The 24,420-nt window shown below is 36.8% G+C and overlaps 1 protein-coding gene across 1 annotated transcript in view; it reads left to right on the top strand.

Annotated features, from left to right (window-relative positions):
* The window catches only part of LOC139127896 (hyalin-like), a 46,416-nt gene that overhangs the window by 16,009 nt on the left and 5,987 nt on the right, over positions 1-24,420 (top strand). Inside the window, exons 18-19 of the mRNA XM_070693752.1 lie at positions 11,752-11,994; positions 12,581-12,823. Of these exons, the coding sequence (XP_070549853.1) occupies positions 11,752-11,994; positions 12,581-12,823 (486 nt within the window). The remainder of the gene's footprint in view (positions 1-11,751; positions 11,995-12,580; positions 12,824-24,420) is intronic.

Here is a 24,420-nt window from a genome sequence, read left to right on the forward strand (position 1 = left end):
ACTGTACAAGGTGAGTAATGACTCGGTTTATCATCAATTGCCTAATTTTTACGATAAGTTACAATTTCCGTTCCTTTAATATTTAATAAGAAAATTGGAAAGGCTTGTAATTTTGAAACTAGCAGAACGAAAGTTGATGAATAAAATAATATATACCTCAATAACTTGAGTCGATCATATACATGGTCACCCATATATTTAATATCTTGATTTAAGGTGGCTGGAAAGGCTATTTTGCACCAATTCTTTTCTCAGAGTTAATGTCAAGTTTCAAGTGTTAGAATCAAGATATTTAGTTCAAATTTTCAGGATAAGTCCCTTACTTAATACTTTCTCCAAAAAATATAAAAATTGTATATTTGCAGCCATGATTTTGAAATATGACACCAGTAAATATTAAAATTAATTTTTCTATATTTTTTTTACATATTTGAATTTAATAATAATTGGATAGTATTAATATTACCAAATTAGTTATAAATATGTTGACACTATTAATTGTAAGATTTGTATGGCAGGATTTGTAAATAAAATTTGTTTTTATGATTTTACATGGGTTTACATATCAAAAAATTAAAAATTCTTCCAAATTTCAAAATGTGCTTTTTCAAAAGTACTTCAAATACAGGAGAATTGTGCTATACATATCTTATCTGTAACCTTGTGAATAGGCTGTAAAAATTCCATGTCCATATCTCATTTCAAAGGTTGGATTAAATTGGTATATAAATATGTAGGAAAACTGTTATTCTGTCAAAAATGTTGAAAACAAGCCATATTTGCACCCCTCTTTTGAAGTCACAGAGCAGTCTTTTGGTTAATCTTACCGTTGACACCTTTTTGACACTCAAAGAATCAAAAAATGCATTTACAATAGCAGTCACTCATTCTTAATGCAAGCACCGCCTTGCCAAACTTTCCTGAAAAACAGCAAATAATTACTTTCCCTTTTTAAACATTTTATTAAAATCTAGGGGACCTCTACCATAGTTAATACACTAAGGACTCCCCAACTTCTTCTTATTTGGTCAGTTTTTCAGAAGTTTCAACAGGCTATAACTCTGCAATGCCTTTGTGAACAAATGTCTAGATTTTTATTCCACAGAGAATGTTGACTTCTTTTATATTTAAAAGTTTGGTTGAAGTTTATAACTTACGCTCTAGCCTTTCCAACCACCTTAATATCAATGTAAGGAGTTTCTCGTATAAAACAAAATTCATGAAAAATGGCAGACTTTGTCCCTTTTATGTTTCATGTTGCTGTACAGCTATCGCAAATAATCACATGTGTTGATTAATGTTTATTTTGTATTAAAGCTATCATAAATAATGACAGAATTGTGTCCGAAAGTGAGAATAATGTTATTATTGTTGATGAAGGGGTTAGTATGATAGTTTTACAACACCAAATGCATGAATGTCAACTTATATGTACAGCATTGGACTAAGCTCGTTTTATGTCACTGTTATAATTTTTGGTGGTTTCTGATATGTCGCGTCTAAAGTATACGTTCACAATAACATTCTACGTAATTGGCTTCTGTTTGAAAGTACTCTGAATCACATTGATATCTGTGTTTTGACTGTGATTTGCGGTCACACAGACACAACTCCTCCAGTTGTCACATGCCCAGCTGATATTACTGTCGAAAATGATGATGGTGAGACAACTGCAATGGTAATGTTCAGCGGCGAGTCGGCCACAGACAATTCAGGAACAATGCCATCGGTAACTTGCAGTCCAGCTTCCGGTACAGTCTAAATCTAAATCTAAATCTACGACACCGGTCGGTGTAGTCGTAAACTGCCAACGACGCTCATGGTTTGGCTCGCAGCGGGACTGTGGCGATGACCCCGATGACCCGAGCGCGTTCGATATACGCCACAAGTACCGCTGCGATATCACAGCCAAGAGTGACCGTGATGTCGGCACAGTAGTCTGAGCACGCCTGCACACACATCGAGATCGCGAACGCGCGTACAGATGGATTCGTCTTTGACACAGGGTGGGGGCCAAGGTCTATGCCTATGGTAGGGGTTAGAACGAAAATGAATAAGGGTGATGTATTACAGGCAAACCATAGGCATTCCCATGGGCACAAACTGCGCCCCACTTCTTGCAGACTTATTTTTGTATTCGTATGAAGCAGAGTTCATACAATCACTTCAGAAATCTGGATGTAAGAGGATTGCCAAGCGATTTAACAACACCCACAGATATATCGATGATCTCATCAGTTTAAACAATCCTGGTATATCCAATATCTACACCGCATCTACCCAGATGATTTAGAAATAAAATAAACAACTGAAAGTGTGGACTCGGCTTCATACCTAGACGTATTGTTTGAAATTAGACAAAATACACTATATACTAAGCTGTATGACAAAAGAGACGATTTCAATTTTGAAATCATAAACTTTCCCTTTTGTCGGAGCAGTATACCATCATCTCCAGCTTATGGTGTGTATATTTCACAACTCCTTAGATACAGTAGAACATGCAATTCATATGAAGACTTTCGAGTTAGACACAGCCTATTAGCTCAAAAGTTAGTGAGGCAAGGGTTCTCAGAAAGTAGATTAGTGAAATCATTTAAGAAGTTTTACTGTAGATACGGAGATGTTGTATCAAAATATGACCTGTCTGTTACTCAAATGATGAGTGACAGCATACCAAATTTTGACTCACAAAAGTAATTTGGTGAATTCACCAAATAACAATGGATTTGTCGCTTTTGGTCAATCTTGACGGGTGCGGCTAGCTGGCAGGGTACACTTACCCATTCCGGACACCTGGTACCACCACTATTTTGTGGTTCAAGATGACCCCATTGCCTTTGTCATTTTCAATATGTTCCTTGGACCTGGTAACTTTCTTAGTTACCTTGAATGATAACGATTATTGGACCTGATTTGATGTCTAATGCGAATCAAATCACTGGTATTGTTTTTAGGCACTGGCATTGTTCACTTTAAAAATAAAAAGGAGAGTTCGATTTGCATTATTTCTGTTGAGAGAACAACCATTGAAAACAGTCACCTTTTATCATTCACTTGCCTCTGATATTTGTTTAAATGCATGGAACAATATGCCCCAGTTCATGACTTGTAATCGAGATGGTAGTTGGAAAACAATGTTGATATTGGATTCCCTTGTTATGACAAGGTGATCTATTGTCTTTTGTACCAGGACAGTAAGTTCAAATAATACATTTGAAAGGCACTTTCAGTTTCTCCTTCACTGGTGTCATGGTTGATTGTTTTTAACTTTTTTCAGACATAATCCATAACACGACCATCTTCAGATACCAGTAGTACAGATGATGACAGTTTTAGACGTAGAGCAAAAGGAGGCAGGGGCAGCAGAGGTAAGGGGAGAGAGAGGACAGGGAAGTTCTGCGAGTGGAGGAGGAAGCGGATGAGGAAGAGGAAGAGGAACAAGGGGAAGAGGTCAGAGAAGTGCAAAAAGTTGCCAACAGGCAGGAGAGGCAATGCGACTAGTTGAAGAACGGAGTGCCACTCTGAAGGTCAGTAAAAGGCTGAATTCACCTGTTCTGGAGGGGTGGGAGAATAAAGAACTTTCATTGAATTGTTAAATTACCTCCCCTAACAAACTCAAAAAAAATTAAGTACTCCATTACAACTTTAAATCATAATTTTAAATTCTACAAATATAGGGGTGCCAGAATTCTTTATTTCTGGAAGGGTGGAAAGGGCTACTATATTTTACACCCGGTGTAAAATCAAGCAGTTAAGCAAAACCAAGCAATTAGTCTGCCATTTTTTCTCGGGCAAAACAGTGATCCAATTAAAACATACTTGTAATTGTAAGAGGAATGCTACCAAAGAAACATTTACACACACCGTAAATGGAGATGGCAGATAATCATCCTACTTTGGTGTATAGTCTTCTGAATCGAGTAACACAGTCAAAGGGCTTTCATCCAACCCCCTCAGATCAACATCCAAAATGGTGTATATGTACTAACTGCTAACAGAGGCACAACAGTGTGTTGTAATATGCAACCTGAATCGTGTTTATCACCACTAGCAGTAAGTCTGTTTACGTATCAGCTTAGCAGTAGGAATGACTAGGCCACTTTTATGACCCCTGTGTGAACCTTATATCATGGCATTGTTTGTATGAGTTTGCCAGTTTTAGTTCAAACCCTGCAACAGTCTACCACCCCATTCAGTTTGCATACTAAAAGTCATCTGCAATTCTGGGAATAAATATGAATTTTCTCAGTTGTACCAGCAAAAATACCAGGATGTAAGGTCATTCAGGGGTCATGAACGTGGCCTCTTCACATAATCACTTCTCATGAAATTTGTTGTGTACTTGAATGTGTGGGTCTGAAGGTTTTCAATAAGACTTGCCCAATAATATTAAAACAAATGCAAATTGTAACATTCCAACAAAATCAATGAAATCATCATTGTGCAGTAGTGAAAACCCTCCAGAAGCACCACATCTCAATCGCTACAATTTTTTTGGAGAATGTAATTACTCATTTGTCACATCATACAACCTGCAGCTGGCTCTGGGGTCAATGATCACATTGATTGCCTATTCATTTGAAGCAAAAAAATGAGTAGGCTCCTATCATATTGCAATAGAGAACATTGGAACAAGTTTCACCTCCAGTTACTATGTATGTGTAATCATGTATCTGATATTGCCTGAAGCCAACTCTCTTGAGAAGATAGAATGTGCACATCCTCATTGTGGGAATGGCAAGCAACATATCTCGCAGAAGTTTGTTTTATCCCATCTTTTGTTTTGCACTTTATGAAGAAAACAAGAACTGGTTATGTGCTTCTTGTCATAGTCTGTACTTTGAATTTTACAGTTTTGCAGAATGTTAATTCTTATTAAATTTTCTTCAGGATTTCAAACTCCTGGTCACAACTGAACCTAATCCGGCACTTGCACGGACATACAGGAGGGACATGCTCCCTATATGTAATGAGGCTTCAAGGCTTGCATAATGACATTGTTTTTGATTTGGATATTAGTTATTTTTTTTTTTTGTTTTTTGTTTGGTGGGAAGGGGGAGGGGGAGTGGGAAGCCCACTGAATTTTAGACTACATAATAGAAATAATTTTCCCTCTATTGACCAAAGACCGATCTTTGTGTGTGTGTGTGTGTGTGTGTGTTGAAAGGGGGATGCTGTTTTTGAGCCCCCAATTTTTTCTGCTGAACAGACAGAGAGTGCTGTTCCTGTACTTATTTGTAGTAAATGTTTTTCTGTTCTATTGACCAAAACACTACCTCATTGTTTTGTTGTAGTTTTTTTTGGCAGGGTGGATTTTTGAGACCACTGACTGTTGAACTGAATAAATGCTGTTTCTGTATGAAAAAAATGTTTTCTGATTATCAAAAAGTACTATCGTATTTTCTTTTTCTATGGGGGGGGGGGGTGGTGATTATAAGCCATCTAACTTTTTGACCAAACAAGTAGACAGCTGTTTCTGTAGTTTTTTATAGGAAATGTTTTCTCTTTTTTTATTGACCACAAAAAATGGCAGACTTTTGTACTAAACAACCAGAAATTGCTGTTTTTTATAGAAAATGTTTACCTGTATTATTATCAAAATACTACCTTATTGTTTTGTTTTATGAGCTCACGGAGTTTTGAACTCAACAGCTGCTATTTCTACAGGTTTTTTGCAGAAAATATTTTTATTTATTTCCTAAATACTACCTCTGTGTGTTTTTTTTGGTTTTGTTTTTTTTTTTTTGGTTTGTTTTTTTTTTGGGGGGGGCGGTTTGTGCCCCTGACTTTTGTACTGTACATCTAGATATTGCTGTTTCTGTAGTTTTTATACAAAACTTGTATTTATTGACCAAAATGCTACCTCATGCCATTGCTTTGTTGGTTTTTCTAGGTGGAAGCATTTTGAGCCCACCGACGTTTTTGTAGTTTTAAACAAGACACTGCTGTTGTTCGTAATTTTTATACAAGATGTTTTTCTTTATTTACAAAAGAGCTAAATGAAAGCTAAGTTTCCTAATGATGTGAAAAAAAGTGCATTGTTATGAATGTAAATAAAGATATAAAGACATTTTGATTTATTTTTCCTCCCTATCCTGTTAATTTGCTAGATTTTCATTGATGTTATGACAGTATACACATATTGACTGGCCATGTGGGCAACAGCATACGTCTGTACCCCGAGGGACTGTGAGTCAACCCCCAAAAACGGACTGTCTTTTGGGGTGACTCACACGCCCGAGAGGTTAAAGACGAATGCTGTTGTCCTCATGGCCAGTCAATATGTGTTTTATAACACACCTCATGTACAGTCATGTATGTACCATACACGAAATTCGTCATATGTAATATGTTGGAGTGGTTAAGTAAAAAACAAATTTTCCAACAGGATCTCAATACTTCTGCAAAACGTTCAATGCACCTTTGATTATAGTTTTCGTCCGTTGCAAGTCCTTGTTGGAAACCAGAGCATTCAGTATTCTTCAGAAAGTAGGATAAACCTAGATATTTCTTGACTATTGTTTCGATCGGCCGCAGACGACATCTTTGTTTACATTCCGGTCTGCGCATGCGTCAACGTTATTTTTGATGTCAGCAGGCATCATTTTTCGGAACTGATGCCTGGCAGGCAACAGTTCCAACAAATGTTGCCTGATGACGTCGTTTTGGATCAGCACAAAAAGAACGCATCCCACGTGACTATCAATTGGCGAATTAGAACACAGACAGCGGATGAGATGTGTTATAAAATAGACATGTTGACTGGCCATGAGGGTAGCAGCATAGTCTGTACTATGGGGGACTGTGAGTCGCCCCAAAACCAGACTGTTTGGCCGAGGGAAACAGTCTGTTTTGGGGTAAATCACAGTCCTGAGGGGTTAAAGAAGTTTGCTGTCACTCAAAAAGCCAGTCAATATGTGTTTTCACATGGGTTAGGGTTTCCACATGAAGCAAAATTGACTGACATAAAGCAGAGTGTGTGACTTTGTGGAAGAAAGTGAATGCAACAGACTCCAGGCTGTGATTTTCATCTTTTACTGGAAAAATGGTAAATATACTTACAGTGCAACTAAAGACACAATGCTAATGTACAAAGCATTCGTTTGAACATGTTGCCTTGGTGGCACTGAAGGTAAGTGGCCTAAAAAGAACGTCAAGGACACTGTGCTCTCACTGTGATCAGATAAAACATAAAACGTGTTCATCCCAAGTATCCCCCATCAGTCTTCCCACAAAATATCACAGTAATAGGTACCACATTTTTTACGCATCAACGCACATACAAACACTGGAAGATGGATACCTTTAGCGTATGCTCCTCTGTCATACATCCACATATCAATGGAAGTTAAAAAAATAGTCAATGACTCCGCCTGCTTCCATACATTTGACAACATATTTAAAAACACAAGCTGAAAAATGTGAAAATGGCCCTTGTAGCTGCTGAAATATCTTGAAGTTGGTAAAAATGAAGTCAAAAGTCACTCAAAGGACACAAAAAAATTTTGAGAAAAAACATTATGCTTTATGCTTATCCAGTATGTCTCTTTGGTGATGAAGCCAGTATTCATCTATACTTGGCGCCAAGTAATGCCTCTATTTTGACAAACGAATGACTCTGACATCTTCTTCACAGTCTTTCTCTTTTCTTCTTTCCTGTGTAAGTGGAAAATGAGAACTTCATCTATGAAAACAAACATAAAAGAGCATTTTGATACAGTTTACTATTTTGAGAGGCCCCACCGCTCAGAGGTTCTCATGTAAATTGTAATTTCACATACCAGTAAACAGTCACACAACAGTACTACAGCATTACTTTGTGACTCATTTCAGTGCCATGAAAAGAGAAATACACGAGAGTTCACATGTAATATGCATATATAACATTTCCATTTGAATGCACTTGCTCCTTCCCAAGCACACACGTTTACACATTGTCACAAGATGTACATCACCAGTCCCCCACTTATAAAACAATCGGAAACAGGAAAGCACTGATTGAATGAAAATGCTTACAAAACTACATGGAGCCCAGCTCCATGGCTGGGGTAACGCCTGGATAACGCCTTTGCACTAACAAGATAAGATCCGTTTACGATGCATTCACAGGCACAGGCAGGCAGAAATTGACGATTACTTGAATAAAATGCAAACACAATTTAGAGACTTATCCATGACACGCATGTGCGTTTACAAAACAACTAGTATGATTTTTATCACTGTCCAAAAAAATCTGTACCGAGTAGTGTTCTAATTATTTGTATAAACTTCGTTGGTCGAAGTTTCAAGTTTCAACGCAAGTTACAATGAACGCGGTTTATACCACAGTGACGAGTGGAGTGATACATAGCGGCCGCCGTGTAGTATGCATAGAATAATTCTATGCATACTACGCAGCGGCCGCTATGTATCACTCCATTCGTAACTGTGGTTTATACTACACCACATCATACGTCAAGACATAACAACGGAATCAAGACAAAGGCAGTCATAAAATCGAGGGCATTTTCGTATATTTAATCATCATTTCTCAATGCTGTCCGAGCATCGACTCGAAGAAAAAGAACGCATTAAACATCAAAGCGACCATCATTAAATATCGGCTCATCTTCGCTTATGGACGGTTGGTGTACCACAGTCCCCCTTTTGTGGAGGGACCGTGGGTGTACTTACTGGTCGATCAGAAATCGTGCAACTTCGGCATTTGACTGCAAACTGTTGTCTTCTTTAACTGTCTTCCAGCGATCTATCTCTTCCCAGATATATTTATTTTACAACCATTGCGTCTAGTTTAAGCCCGTTTCTTGACAGAATCACTAGGTTTTCGGGGGCCCGCTGGACGCTGACGCTTTGCTGCTCCGTCGAGCAACGCCATGTTGAATATGTGAGTACAATTATATGCGCATGCGCACATGAAGAATTACGTTGCATTTCGTGTGTCAACAACGTTTTATTCCAGTCCGGACAAGAATGGAAATTGGCGACATAAAATAGCTCGTTGTTGGCCTATAGTATGCGTTGTGATCCCAACTAATGTGTTATACTGCGTTATTTGGTAGGTCAATTAACATAAGTAAGTTTTCATTGAAAACAAAAATAGGGAAAAAATGTCAAAAGTTACAGATTATGGAACTTCAACATTCCAACTTTTCCCCACACAGAAACTGGGCAGTTTGGATTATTCGTATCTATCTTAATCCTACTATTCGTAATGTTTATGTCGTAAACAAATCTATCGCACACTTTTAACACCTTTCTTGAACCCGGTTGGTCAAAATTGGCTGTTCTGGCCTTTTTGATCACACCTCTTAAAATGCTTAGATAGTTGACTTGGAAAACAATTATGTAAAAAATGTGAAAGAGGCTCCCCACCTAACTATCCAAAATGTTTTTGTGTCGAGTTTGTGTTTGATTCGTTGCAAAAATGTGTTCCTACATTCTTATCCGATTGTTTGTGTTAATGAAATGTTTGTTTCGCCTCGGATATTTGTAGGGAAGTTTAGATTAGTGTGTACGGTAATGTATTGTTTGTGTGGGGAAAGCTTATGGCGAGACGCAGCCGGACCTATGGTGTTACAATGTTGATAGAGTGGCCCTTTGACGCTTGCGTTTCGAAACCCGAGTGTGGTTTCTCATCAGTCGCAGTGTAGATTCTTTCCTTAGTTTGTGTTTGTGAAAATTTATTTTAATGCATTTAGTGGTCTTGCTCTTCGAGTAGCGAGGCAAGTATATTCATTTTTGGATCTCGCTGTGAATCCGTTTGGTGGTTCGGTTTGTTTGTTCTATGTTTCTTTACTTCTGTAAATTTTGTTTTGACTTGTGTGTCTTTCAGATTTTTAGAAGGTTTGTGATTTTTTGGGCACTAAGTACCACTGCGGGGTACGGATTTTTATGTTTAATGGATCAAGACACTTCTACGTATCATGATCGATGTGTTTGTTGTCGTACATTTTGTTAAATAGTTCGTGTACTTTGTTTATTGTTTGTTCTGTGTCGTCACTGTCTTGTTGTGTGTAATACTGAATGTTTTGTAATCGCCTTTCGCATTCGTGTACGTAATCTTTTGTGTTGACAATGACGATACCCCTACCATTGTCGAAGGGTTTTTATGGTAATTTGTCTATTGTTTGCAAGCTGGTTTATCGCGATTCTTTGGGAACGCGAAATGATTTGTTTCCTTGTTTGAAAGGGTATCTCTAGAAGTGCGAGTTTAGCAGCTTCAGATAGCTTTCAAGTTTTTGTTTTTTGTGTTGTTCGTGTAGTCCAATTTGACTTTTCGTCAAATGGGTGATTATTTATTGTTTTTCTCGGTAGTTCTCTTTTTGGAGAATTTGGTGGCCCTGAAAAGGGCCGTTTGGTATGGGTTTTTGTTTAACGCTTGGTGCGTTTGTTTTGGCGATGTGCCTTGTTTATGCTTCTTTTCGCTGATTCGATGTGCTTGGTGAGTAGGTGTTTTGCCTTTTTCTTCTCACCAGCGTCGCTGATTTCGTTGATTTTATCGTTGGCTGCCTGGATCGTGTTGTCGATTCGTGTGTTGTTTTCTTCCTGATGCAGTGGAAGATAGTTGTTGATTGACTCAACAAATTTAAAACCACTGTGTCTTTCTTGTTAACGCCACTTTGTTGTAAGAGCTTCGTCTGGTTTATGGCCCGGTAGTTGTGCTCTTACGTTGCATTGCAAGCTTCGTGGGACCACTATTTCTTGACGACAACTATGGATTGATGCCAGTTGTTGTTCTACGTTGCACGTTGCACACCCTCTCAAAACCTTGTCACTCACCTATATATTTTTATTGAGTAAATGCGAATGTATTTTCAAAGAGGAGACTCGCAGTCCAGTTGCTGTAATGTACTTTAAGAACAATTAAGACGTTTACAGGAAAATTCAGTTTAGGCTACCCTCGGCTTTTCCAGTAACCGCGAGTTACTGGTAGTGGTAGCCTGCGGTAACTTATGCACTCAAATACGATCACGGACGTACCACGCTCGTACAAATACCACCATAGTAAGCTTACGATGTTGTGTGGGCCGCTGTGTGCATGTTTCATTCACAGCGTTACCGACGAACATATCACTGCACACAGGCACGAGCTTTAATAGGCGGCTTCAAATTGTCCATTTCCAATGGACGTTAGTGTTGTATTTGTAGTGACATGTGTGTAACCAACTAATTTGTCATGCTTTGTAAAGAGTAAGTGACATGTGTGGAACCAACAAATTTGTCCGCATGCTTTGTAAAGAGTAATTTTAATTCATTGCTCTTGGTGTGGGGGTTGTCACCCTGATGTAATCGCAAATCCTCAGATTTCCATCTGATATTAGTATGTACGTAAACAAGAAAAGTAAACTCATGAATTTTAATAGAGGTGGTGGCTATGACCAATTTCGGCCAGATTGGTCACAGCCACCACGTCTAAGTCTGTGCGGGGAAAAGTTGTCATGATGTTTATTTTGTTTTAGAGCTATCCCAAATAATGACAGAATTGTGCCCGAAAGTGAGACTAATGTTATAGTTGTTTATGAAGGGGTTAGTATGGTAGTTTTACAACACCAAATGACTGAATGTCAACTTATATGTACAGCGTTAGACTAAGCTCGTTTCATGTGATCGTTATAATTTTTGGTGGTTTCTGATATGTCGCGTCTAAAGTATATGTTCACAATAACATTCTACGTAAGTGGCTTCTGTTTCAAAGTACTCTGAATCACATTGATATCTGTGTTTTGATTGTGATTTGCTGTCACACAGACAACACTCCTCCAATTGTAACATGTCCAGCTGATATGACTGTCGAATATGACAATGGTGGCACAACTGCAGTTGTATCATTCAGTGGCGAGTCGGCCACCGACAATTCAGGAACAACACCAGCGGTAACTTGCGATCCAGCTTCCGATACACTCTTCAGTGATCCATCCACGACAGTCAGTTGTAGTGCTATTGACGATGCAGGCAACGAGGGATCGTGTACCTTCACTGTCACTCTACAAGGTGAGTAATGACTCGGTTAAAGATCAATCTTCTAATTCTTATGATAATGTGCAAGTCACGTTCCTGTCATTTTTAATTAGAAAATTGCAATGGCATGTACTTTTCAATCTCGCAGAACGAAAGTTGATGAATGAAACAATATATATCTGAATAACTTAAGTCCAATGTATCCATTGCCTCCCATTCATTTAATATTTTTGATCATGTCAAACAATATAAGAAGTGTCTAATATAAATTAAATTCATGAAAACTGGCCGACTTTGTCCCTTTTATGTTTTATGTTGCTGTACAGCTGTCGCAAATAATGACAAAATTTTGCCTGAAAATAGGATAAAGGAATAATGTTATTATTTTTTATGAAGGGGTCAGTATGATACTTTTCCAAAACCAAAATTATGACTGTCATCTTCTATGTACAGTGTTAGACTAAACGCGTTTTATGTCATCGTTTTAAATTCTGACTGTTTCTGATATGTGGCGTTTAAATATACGTTAACTAAAACATTCTGCGTAAAAGGCTTATATTTGGAAGTACTCCAACTCAAATTGATATATGTGTTTTGACTGTGATTTGTGGTCACACAGACACAACTCCTCCAGTTGCCACATGTCCAGCTGATATTACTGTCGAAAGTGATGATGGTGAGACAACTGCAATGGTAATGTTCAGCGGCGAGTCGGCCACAGACAATTCAGGAACAACTCCACCGGTAACTTGCAGTCCAGCTTCCAGTACAATCTTTAGTCGTGGCGACACGACAGTCACCTGCAGTGCTACTGATGCTTCAGGCAACACGGGAACATGTAGTTTTACAGTCACTGTACAAGGTGAGAAATTACTTAAAATCAGCTTCCTAGTTTTTCTGATAATTTAAAAGTCACGTTTTATACTATCAGTTTGTTTAGAAAATTGGAATGGCTTGTAATTTTAAAATTTTCAGAATGAAAGCTGATAAATAAAATAATAAATGTATCAAGAAAATTTTAGTGGCCCTCATGTAAGCTTAAAAAATCATGTCTCTCTAGTTAATAATCCTGTGCCATGTTTTGCTTCTTTTGATTAATGTTTATTTTGCTGTACAGCTATCGCGAATAATGGCAGAATTGAGCCTGAGAATAGTATATAGGAATAATGTTATTATTGTTTATGAAGGGATTAGTATGTTAGTTTACAACATCAAAAGCATGATAGTAAACTTATATATACAGTGATTGACTAAACGCGTTTAATACCATCGTTCTACATTTTGTGGTTCTGATCTGTCTCATTCAAAGTATACTTCACAATAACATTCTACGTAATCAGTCCTTGATATAATCATGATGTGTTTACATTTGCATCAAAGCAGTCACTAAGGTGCAGAATCAAATATTTTTGCCTGGGTTTAGTAGTAATTTAAGGTAATTTTCCATTTGGCAAGGACTTTTTTTCAAACGTGAACAATGCAGTCAACTCCTATATATTTACACAAGCTTAATATATAATTTCTGAAAGCTATTTCCATACATTGTTTTTGCTTTATATAACTCGAGCCACGTTCGTTAGTGATGTCTTTGGGAAAGAACGTCGTCACATGTGTGTAACAATTTGCCGTATAACACTCATACAGACATTTTTCAAATATGGGCAAGCATGTGCATTTCAGAACAAGATTCATTCTGCTTACTACGCGCTTTGCTATCAGCAAACGTTCCATTCTTGAGATTCGAATGTCTTACTCTTCTGATCGTACGGGTGACAGTCAAGTTAGCGAAATCATGTGTTTTTCTTAGGTTTCCATATTAAAATTCAGTGTTTAGTAAGCACACTATAGATGATGTCTTATTGTTGAAAGATTTGAAAGTGAATTGAATACACATTAGATGGGTTGCGATTATGCGATAGATACAAGTTAAGTCGTCACCCTCACTAAGCTTTGACTATGCAGTAACTTCATAAGGAAACTGTCACAAACTTTAAGAAGAATTAATCACCTCAATCAAAGTTAATGGTGATGATCCTATCTCACTGCAGGTGTACTGTGATTTATGATAATCCCTCGCCGTTGTTCTTACACCTCAATTTGTGCATCATTCTGTGTTGAAATACATACACTGTTTATAAGTTGTACAGGCAGACAAATGACGTCATTATGTATACTTATATGTATACTTAATATATATATTCTGAAAGCTATTTCCATACATTGTTTTTGTTTTTTATATGATGCATCCATTAGTTTGAAAATATGCAAAAATGGCGGTATTTTCATTCTTGATTTTACAGCTGTATCAAGTTCATCCTTGACTACTCCTACAAACCGAAATATGTACTTTTCTAATTGTATTGATACTATAGTGTGTGTACATTTAGCACGTATTTTACAATTTTACAAATTCTTGGGTTGTTTAAATTGCCGAGAGCCTCAAACATTAAAAGTACAAATTATCCGCAGAAAATAATCGAGCTCCTGAGTACCAAATATTCTCTACTGTGAAGATAAAGAATTAAAATCTGATAAAAGAGATACTTACATTATCCTGTAACATAATGGTGCAGTTACAATTTCATTGGTAGTGCGTTCTCATATGACCTGCGATTGGCTAGAACATAGTGCCCTTAAAGTCACATCACTGGTTGCCTGATTAAAGTCTCTGTAAACATACCATTTCAGTAATATTAACCAGATATGAACTGAATATGCTCACGTGTTTTACAACAGGTTCATTAATTATAGTAGTACGCTTCACAGAATGTTGGATATCCAGTAAATAGACTAGAAAATTTTAGCATTTACTCAACACAACAACTTGACCTGCTAATGTGACCTCTGAATGGAAGGAATGACGTGTACAGATTTTGAGTTTGACAAAATTACAAACTTAGCTATCAAGCATTGAAATTGACTGCTGATGACTCGACATGTATTGACATTTATTAGACACTACTGGACGCATGAAATAATACAGTATGACATGAATTACTGCATACTTTTTACTGTTATAAAGTTGTGTAAAACAATTGTACCTTTGACCTGTCTCATTTTAAAGCGACAGAACAACGAGCAAGGAGATGTTACGCAACATTTGCAGACCTCATTAAGATAATCACTAAACAAAACACAAGAACAAAGACAGACATTGTATATTCTGACAGCAGTTCAATTGAGCACTGACGCGGAGTGGCAGACAGACTACTGATAGTTAAGACTAGACGTGTATACGGTCTACTGCCAGAGTAACTATCTCTGGCGAGGATTAATTGTATTATGTTTTTCAATATTCCTGTCAATAAACCCAATTCATACCAATATAATCGACAACCATGTGAGGCGTGTAATAAGAACAATCAGATTAATCTGTCTTATAATCTGTTCTATCATTATATGTAGCAGGTTTCATCAGCTTTAGCACAGTACTCAATTTCAATTTCAATTCAATTTCAATTTCAGTTTATTCAGTACTTGTGGCCTCCGGCCAATATGTACAAATAGTAGCAGTAATGTTGCTTACAGATCGCTAGTCAATGCAATAATTGCATCCACAAAAAGAGAGAGAGAAAAAAAAAGAATAACTTATTTACAAATAAATAAGCATCGGAGAATACAACTGTATGCTTACCTTACGCATCGATGGTAAGTTCTCTCCTGCGTTTTGTTGCCAGAAAAATATATTTACTCAGTTTCCTCATTGTGGCAGTATTTTGTGATGAAAGAAGTATCTTGAACTTGTACATTACAGGAGGGTTGAAATAATAAGAAGACTTGTACTTAGCTCTCAAGTCATTATACGTTGGACATACGAGTAGAAATGGTACTCATCTTCTACTACTGCAAATTACACAACTCACATAGTCTATCTTGTCTTGGAATATTATTCCAACGACCTGTCTCGATCATCAGAGTGTGTGATGATGTTCTAAAACTACAAAGAGCGTGTCTGAAAACAGGGTTATCTATACAGGTCAAGTATGGCTCTAATACCAGCTCTTTTTGAAGGTAGAATAAAGATAAACTTTGCTACTATTGTTGATATCATTCAGCCAGCATTGTGCATCGATATCACTACACCTTTGTTTAAAAAGCCGTAAAAACAAGGTTTCATTACCAACCCCTTGTTGTTCCCAGACTTCACCAAAACCATAACTCTGCAACAAGCCTCTCACTCCCCTGGCCCATAAGTCATACCTATTAACATCAATCTTGCTTTTTTGAAATTCGTAGCATCGGTATACAATTCTATTCTATCCATTTTCAAAATTCTTAGCCAGTATCAATAAATGTTTGCTGTCATTGTTGGACTACCCAACTCCCCTCTCATAGCAGTAATGGTTGAAGTACATAACGCAGCATCTTATTGTGAGTTTTTTCAATATCTGGAGCATGATGGAAGCCCCAGATTTCAGCACCATAAAGTAAAATGGGGAGTATTTTGCAGTCAAATATTTTCAAGGCAAAAGTAACAGGCAGTGGACCAAATTTAAAAAGACAACTGATCAGACCATATAAGGCTCTGTTAGCTTGTAAACTCAGAGTTTTTTGTACTTGAAACCAACGACCGGTCCAGGATAGGACAATGCCAAGATAGCTATAAAAAGAAGTTACAGCAACAGGCTGGTTATTGTACGACCAGTTTTTATACTTTCGAAGACCACCATCCCTCCTAAAAACTATAACTTTGGTTTTACAGGTATTAACAGTAAGTTTCCACTTTGAGCAATAAAGATACGATTGATCAAACAAGCGCTGCAATCCTATCTTTGAGCTGCTGATCATAGTAAGGTCGTCTGCAAAGAGCAAATACAAAATTCTTAAAATACCAATTTCGACACCAGAATACTGGTGCGTATCAGCTAGAGTAATTCCAATGTCATTTACAAAGTGTGAATAAAAGGGGTGACAATACTGATCCCTGTTGTACACCAGAACTGCAATCAAAGAAATCGGTAAAACCTGACGAGGTTCTGACACATGATTTTACATTGCTATAGCCTATACATAGACAGAACAACGCTATAAAATTTACAAGAAACCCCACACTGAATAAGCTTATAAAACATACAGTAATGATCAATTCTGTCAAATGCTTTTTCAAAGTCAATGAAAGCTATATAAAATCTACTTCTCTTGTGTGCCAAGTATTTTGAAATAATGGTGGATAAAATAAATATGTTGTCTGAAGTACAGTATGTTTTCCTAAAGCCAGCCTGTTCATCAACAATTGGATACATTTTCTCGAGCCATATGCGAAGTCTGTTATCAAGGATACCAGAGAAAATTTTTCCCATAAAGGAAGCAGAGTTACCCCTCTGTAGTTGCCAGCACAATTATTGTCACCTTTTTTATAAATTGAATTTATAATACCTTGTGCCCAGGCAGACGGAAAGTGACCAGAATCTAAAACAGCATTAAAAAGTTACACATCATTTCTCAAGCAATAGGTGTACAAGCCTTGAAAACATCTTGTGATACACCATCCAGACCTGGGGCTTTACCACACTTAAGTTTCTTGATACAATGGTCTACTTCATCAATTACAATTGGCAAATTCAAGTCATCTACATCCATATTTTAAAAAGTGTCCTCATTTTCAATAGTTTCAACAAAATCCCTAATTTCTTCGTGAAATGGAACAAAATCCTTGTTTTCAAAACCTAGAGTATATAACAATGTTGAGAAGTACCCAAACCAATCATCATTTTGTATATTCTGGGACACTGGAGCTGATTTTCCTTTAACAAGAGACCGAAATTCTCTTGAATTCACATTCTTAGCTGCTGTTTGTAACTTTTCGAAATTTTTACTTGTATGAACTTTCTTTTTATCGTTAATCAGCTCTCTATACTCTTGTTTACACTTTTTAATTGTTCTAAATTGTTTGTTGACCTATTATTCTAAATCCATTCACCTTTGAATTGAGTGAACGCTTCATTCTCTTACAGTTGCTATCATACCAGGTATTACCTTGACATTCATTATTTGTTGACCTTTGGTTACAATTGTAAGTACACTTCATTTCACTTGCAGCAGACTTGATCATATTTAAAAGACATTCAGCAGCTTGTTCAATTGATGAATCATCAACAAGTGCATTGAATTCACAAATCTGGTCCCTTATTCGAGTTGAATTCCAATACTGTTAAAAAGATTCTTGCTTACTACTCTCCCAGAAAAATCTATTATAAGAATGAGTTAAAATTCCCGTACTAAGGTTACCATCGATGGTATTTACTGATGCCTTGACATGACACTCGTGTTATATTGATATCAAATACAAGGGGTTGACGGTCAGACTCCACTCTCTTGTCAATGTAAAACTTGTCAATATCTGAGAAATAGCATACATTGGTGATAAGGTAGTCTATTACACTACATCCAGAGTGCCTAACGTACGTAAAATCACCGCTTCCTATTTCTCTGAAAAGCCTGCCATTGACAATACTTAATTCCGTAGCTTTACAAAAATCAAGAAACTTCTGGCCAGATGTATTTACAGTCTTATCGCTTGAAACCCGTTTGTGAACATCAATATTGGAGTGGGATGATACAAAGTCAATTGGAAGCACAAAATTTGTTACATCCTCATTTACACAATCTGTCTTGTCAGCTGTACGAGCATTGGAATCTCCACAGATGTAAAAACGTGAATTTGGAAACTTGCTAGAATACTTAGCTAACTCAAAGTCTAAAATTTCAATTGTGTTATCACTATTGCTTTTGTCGTATTCATCAGGAGGAATGTAACACTTGCAAATACAATTAAAGGTGACTTCTCGACATGATTACAATAAAGTGATATCCAGACAATACTGTCAGAGACACTCGACATTTTTTTTACAACATGGAAAGAGCGTCTTTGAAAAATACATTAATACCTCCTGGATGTCTTCCATATTTTGATTTCTTGCAACCAGCCTTCTTAAATGAACTAAACCCATCAATTGTACAACGTGAATCATGATTTATCCAGGTTGTTGCAAATAGGAAATGAAATCTAAATCGCACATTTTGGAGATAAGACCGTGAATATTCCAACAAATGAACTGAATTTGATTTTTGGTTGAAGTTCTATCAAAGGAATTCTGTATAAACGTCGGGTGTGGATGTGATGATGCTTCTCTTCGGCGTGTGTCATTACCTTGGCCTTGGCTGTCTTCCTAGCTGTTTGTAGACTCTGTTCTCGACAATGGGCGAATATCATCTTGTATACTGTCATAGACGAATGTTCTTCCGTCGATCTTCAATTTGTCAAATGTCAGAAACGCTCTCTTTCCTTCAGCTCTAGCCGATACAAGATACTCTCCAAGCTTTTTCCTCACCTCACGTACTCTTCGCGTAAAATCCTCCGATATTCTGTAGTGTGTGCCCTTCAGATTCTTGGCTGCCTCAAACACCTGTTTGCGTTGCTGGTGGCGGGAAAATTTAGCGATGATTGGCTGTGTTCTTGATCGGGCATTTGTGAGACGATGAACCCTGTCAAACTCATTATCGCTTCCATCGATGCCAAGCTTATCGGTAATAAATGATTTTACCTTAGGTTCTGACTGATCCCATGATTCGTTTTCATCTTAGGCTATGCCTTTGAAGATTAGATTGTCCCTCTTCATCTGGCCTCTCATGGCGTCTATTTTATTTGTCTCTGGAAAAGTACTTGTCTCCTGTCTCAATGTATGGGGACAGAAAAATTTGTGGGGCAGAATGTCACACATCTCCGTTTGTAAGGAGATAACGTACATCAAGTCTTTCAAAGTCCTATAAAAGTGTTCATTAGCGCTTGCCTTTTTATTAATTTAAGCATGAAAACTTTATAATTTTCCTTTTGGAAACTTTACATCTTCTTGTTTGCACTATCATAATCTTCATCGTATCGCCGATCTCTACATGTGGAGAAGATAGATTTGAATTATCTAAGAATACAATCGCCCAATTTATTCTTGGTTGGCACTGCCAAAACACAGTTGGAGAGGACATTTTTCACTGTCAGAAGATATCTGACCGTCTATTGCCCTTCGCGATTGCCTGTTTCTCAGCAAATTCTCCCGACCATTACTCAACTACCTTTGTCGCTGAAACTTTACGCAAAGAGATTTGACTCAATGGAATTGGCAATTCACAAGTTGTTTCTGAAACTATCTTTTACCTCGTAGCTTTAGTTGCTGTTTGGTCGGTTTTCTATATAGACTTTCAGATTTCTTCGTTAGTGGTCCATTCCGAATAAAAAATAAGATATGAAGTTATATTCTAGTGGCGTGATGAGTCTAAAATCTTGTACAATACCTTGATCAGAATGAATTAAAATTTAAAACTACATTTACCCTTTAATACCTTCCGTCCAAAATGTGAAAGTATTCTGAAACAGGCAAACACGAATGTTACCCTACTAATAAGCGATATTTAATAAACATTGAGCGGGTTCTCCCACTAGCTTGAAAAGCATAGCCGTTAATTACTCTGTATGTCGTTGACTTTCAACTTACATAGGATTCTTCTTGGATTGGATATTTTACACAAATGGCAAACGTACACTTTCAACAGCAATCAGCACAAATGTGGTACCATTGTTGGAAGAAAAGATACTTATCCTTATTTGGGAAAATAACAATTTTGAAGAGCCTTGCTTTTTCCAAAATCACCTATATTGCGTCTATGATTGATACACCAAAAGACGTAGTAGTGAGATTAAATAAAATATTTTATAATTTTTTATGGAGCGGGAAAAAGGGTAAAATTCGGAAAGAAATCACTTGGAATAAAGTTGAACAGGGAGGTATACAAATGATAGATATAAGTTCAAATATAAAAGCATTGAAATGCGGATGGGTATAGAGGCTCGTGAACAGTGCAAATGAGACATGGAAAGTAGTCATTGATTATTATTTGAAAAATTTGTGGTATCAGTGATGTTTTTACATACAATCTTGATAAAAAATGCTTGAAATATGTAACAAAAAAACTACCGACTTTCTATGCAAGTGTCCTTGATAGTTGGTATGAAACTGTGATAAATGACCGTAAAATAGAGTTAACGCAAATGCAGTGGGCGGCAAAAAATTTGGGGCAACCATAACATCACTGTAAATAATCAGCCTTTATTTTTTACTGATTGGATGGATGCTGGTTTTATGTATATTTCTGATTTATTTACCAATGGTCATTTCATTCAGCAACGTGATATTTTGATTAGATTGAAGAAAAAAGAAACTGGATTATACAGTACATAAAGCTAAAGAAATATATTCCATACCAATGGATGCAATGTATGTGAACTCTAAGAACCAGCTTAGTGGTAAATCGACAAATAAAAACTATTTTGAAACAGAATCACCAAGGAAAATATATAGACGTAATATATGTTCTCTTGTAAAGATTTTTACTGGAACATTTTAACGAGACGTGTAGGGACATCGTATGCAAAAACAGTGTGGGAAAAGAGAACTGGTCAGTGTGCCAGTTGGCAGCTGATATGGTCAAGCAAAGTGAAAAACATGACAATCAAGAAAATCGCTCAGTTTAATTTGTTTTGCTGTATGACAAACTACCTCACAGATCAAATTTATTTAGATGGAAGAAGGAACCTTCTCCAATGTGTGAGCAATGTATTTCTCTTGAAGACTGTGAACATTTTCTTTTTGAATGTCTACGAGTAAAGCATTTTTTGGGCGTCTGTTTTTCGGGCCCTTAACAAAACATACGATATCCAGTTGAATATGCGATGGAAACATGTTATATATGGTTATTTTCTGGGTATGCTTAAGTTTGAAGCCTTGAATATGATAATTATGGTTGGCACTTTTTCAGTATACAAGGCAAGAATTTTAAAACAAAACAACGTGACAAGTTTATTGATTTAGGAATTATATTCCATTAATTATGCCAAGAAAAACAGTATTATTTCAGAGTTTATAAATTACCTGTAAATCACTTACGATCAGTTGTATGTTTAATGTCTGAAGAAATAAATCCGATCTTATTTTTAAAAAATGTGGTACCATAGTTTATGTGATCTTTTGTACATTGGATAATTGAGTGCAAGGTGATCTTTGAAACTGCACTTATGATGGGACGGATATTATCCACAGGTAATGCGAGATCGATTTTTTCACTTTTCTTGACACTATTGCACAATTGCTGGGGTTATTTATATGAAACTTGATATTTTTTGAGATTCATAGGAGCTTACTTCAGTGAGGTTTGTTTATATTGTACAGTAATTATACAAGATAAGCCTTACTTATGTGCAGCTTTATTTTTACACACGACAGTCGGTAAATACGATTATTAGAAAGGCGTTTTTGCCTTACTACGAACCTTGGCATTCAATAAAACGAAGTAAAAGGCATGTTGTGGTTGATCCACTCTAAGTATCTTTAGCGGCGTAAAGTTTTGTTCTTTTCTATGTCTTTTTGTTGTCGTCATTTGAGTCTATATTCTCCGACAGACATTACCGCACTAGAAAGAATCTTTCTTCTTTGTTTCCTACTCTTCAAGTTACTGCGCTATTGGACTGGAAAATCACGCCAAGCACTAATCATCCGCAATTATTTCAAAGCTGCAGATGCCAAAAAGCATATTCTCACGTTCCTTGGTACTTACTCAGGGTATATTCCCCTTGGGGAAAAGTCTTTAAAATTACTCTCACGTCACGTTTTTCGAAGCAGTGACTTGGAACAAGAAGTTTCTATTTCCGCGAGTTTGTGGCGTGTAATAAAGACAAACATACTACCAAAAATTACAAGCCAACCTCTAACCAAACTCCCGTTTAAAATCAAATATGAATACATTAGACATACTCGAGTATTTTACAGCACAGGTTTCTTAAGTGAGTAAACATAACACACCAGAGCAGCTATACCATCGCCCTTGTAATGTATTGCGTACGCATTTATTCTTAAACACAATAGCACCTTGAATATCTTGCTCTAATTGCACTGTGGTCGGATATGACTTCCATTGTACAGTAACTCTTACTGAGTTTATTCTACCATATACCGATAATTTGGGAAAATCGTTCCGCTAATATGCAATTCATTTGAAATTTGCACATTTTGCCCACGGATATATTATTCTAGTCTGCTCTGCTACTGATTCATGTAGTAAACCCTGTAACTTCAACACTTCAGTTTAGATTAGTTCTTGAAACACTATCATTTAAGTGTGATGGTGAGTCCATGGCGTTATTGATAGAGCGAATTCTATTTTGATCCGAAAGAGGCCCGTTATTATTATTGATTGTCTTTCGCTTGTTATTTTCGTAAATCGTTTATACTATGGTTATAACTGAATATACATCACACACAATAGTAGGTCATTGGTTATTGCCAAATGAAATTGTATTTCATGATGGCGAAAAGTCTTCCCGATTTCTAGGGAAATCATTCAATGTGAGCGCAGGGTTTTATTCTGGACTCAATTTCTTTGCTTCAGAGAACAAAATATGCAAACTGGCAGTGTCAATTTGGTATTTTCTTCCATTATCTTATTTCACAACCAAATAATGAATAGCTGAGGACACGAGTATACACGGAAAGGGCTATGTAATAGAAACGGTGATTCATTTTTTCTCTCCATCTTCTATTATTCCTTTTATTTTATCACTCTAGAAGATACAACTTCCCCGACATGGACAAACTGCCCGATGTCATCAGAGAGAATAACACAGACGGACAATCATGGGCTACAGTTACGTGGCAGGAACCGAATGCTTCCGACAATTCTGGTATTGCGCCGACGATATCTTCCAACTTCAAGCCGTACGATATGTTCTATATCGGTGATACCACTGTCACATACATTGCTTCGGATCACAATAGAAATACTAAACAGTGCTCGTTCACAGTCAGCGTTTCAGGTACATGTAGTGTATTGATGCTTACTTTTAGGATTTCATGACAAAGTTGCTCATGATTTCGCATATTAGGAAGAAGAGGTAACATGTAATTTTTTATAATATTTTTCTTCGTTAATATGAAGCTATCAAATCTGTAGTACAAGTCACTTTGGAATGCTGCTTACTCATATTTCAAAAAAAAATAATGACATTTCTGTGCTTTCAAAGATAGTCGCTTCTATTTGGCAACACAATCAAATTGAGGATAAGTAAAATCCGGAGTTTATATGAAGTAACATTTAGAAGTCATGTCGTAGAAGATGCATATTAAATATATGACCGCGTATTCACAACATAGTTGCGCTAACATTTTACAAATATGAAATCAACCTACATACAAATGGCGCTCTTGGTGTATTCAAGAACATCATTGCTAGAATTTTTTTTAAATAAAACAAAACACAGTTGTTCAGTAAAATCACCGTCATAAAACAACATTTGCATATAACGTTGATGTCCTTGAAATGACTCCAAAATTTAATAATAGCAAGTACTATTCGTTCAAGAAACCGAATGACCTAGGAAAATAAATTTGTCCATTAGAAATCCAACCGCCTCCC

The sequence above is a fragment of the Ptychodera flava genome, unplaced genomic scaffold (genome assembly GCF_041260155.1).
Source record: "Ptychodera flava strain L36383 unplaced genomic scaffold, AS_Pfla_20210202 Scaffold_39__1_contigs__length_1403739_pilon, whole genome shotgun sequence".
NCBI lineage: Eukaryota > Metazoa > Hemichordata > Enteropneusta > Ptychoderidae > Ptychodera > Ptychodera flava.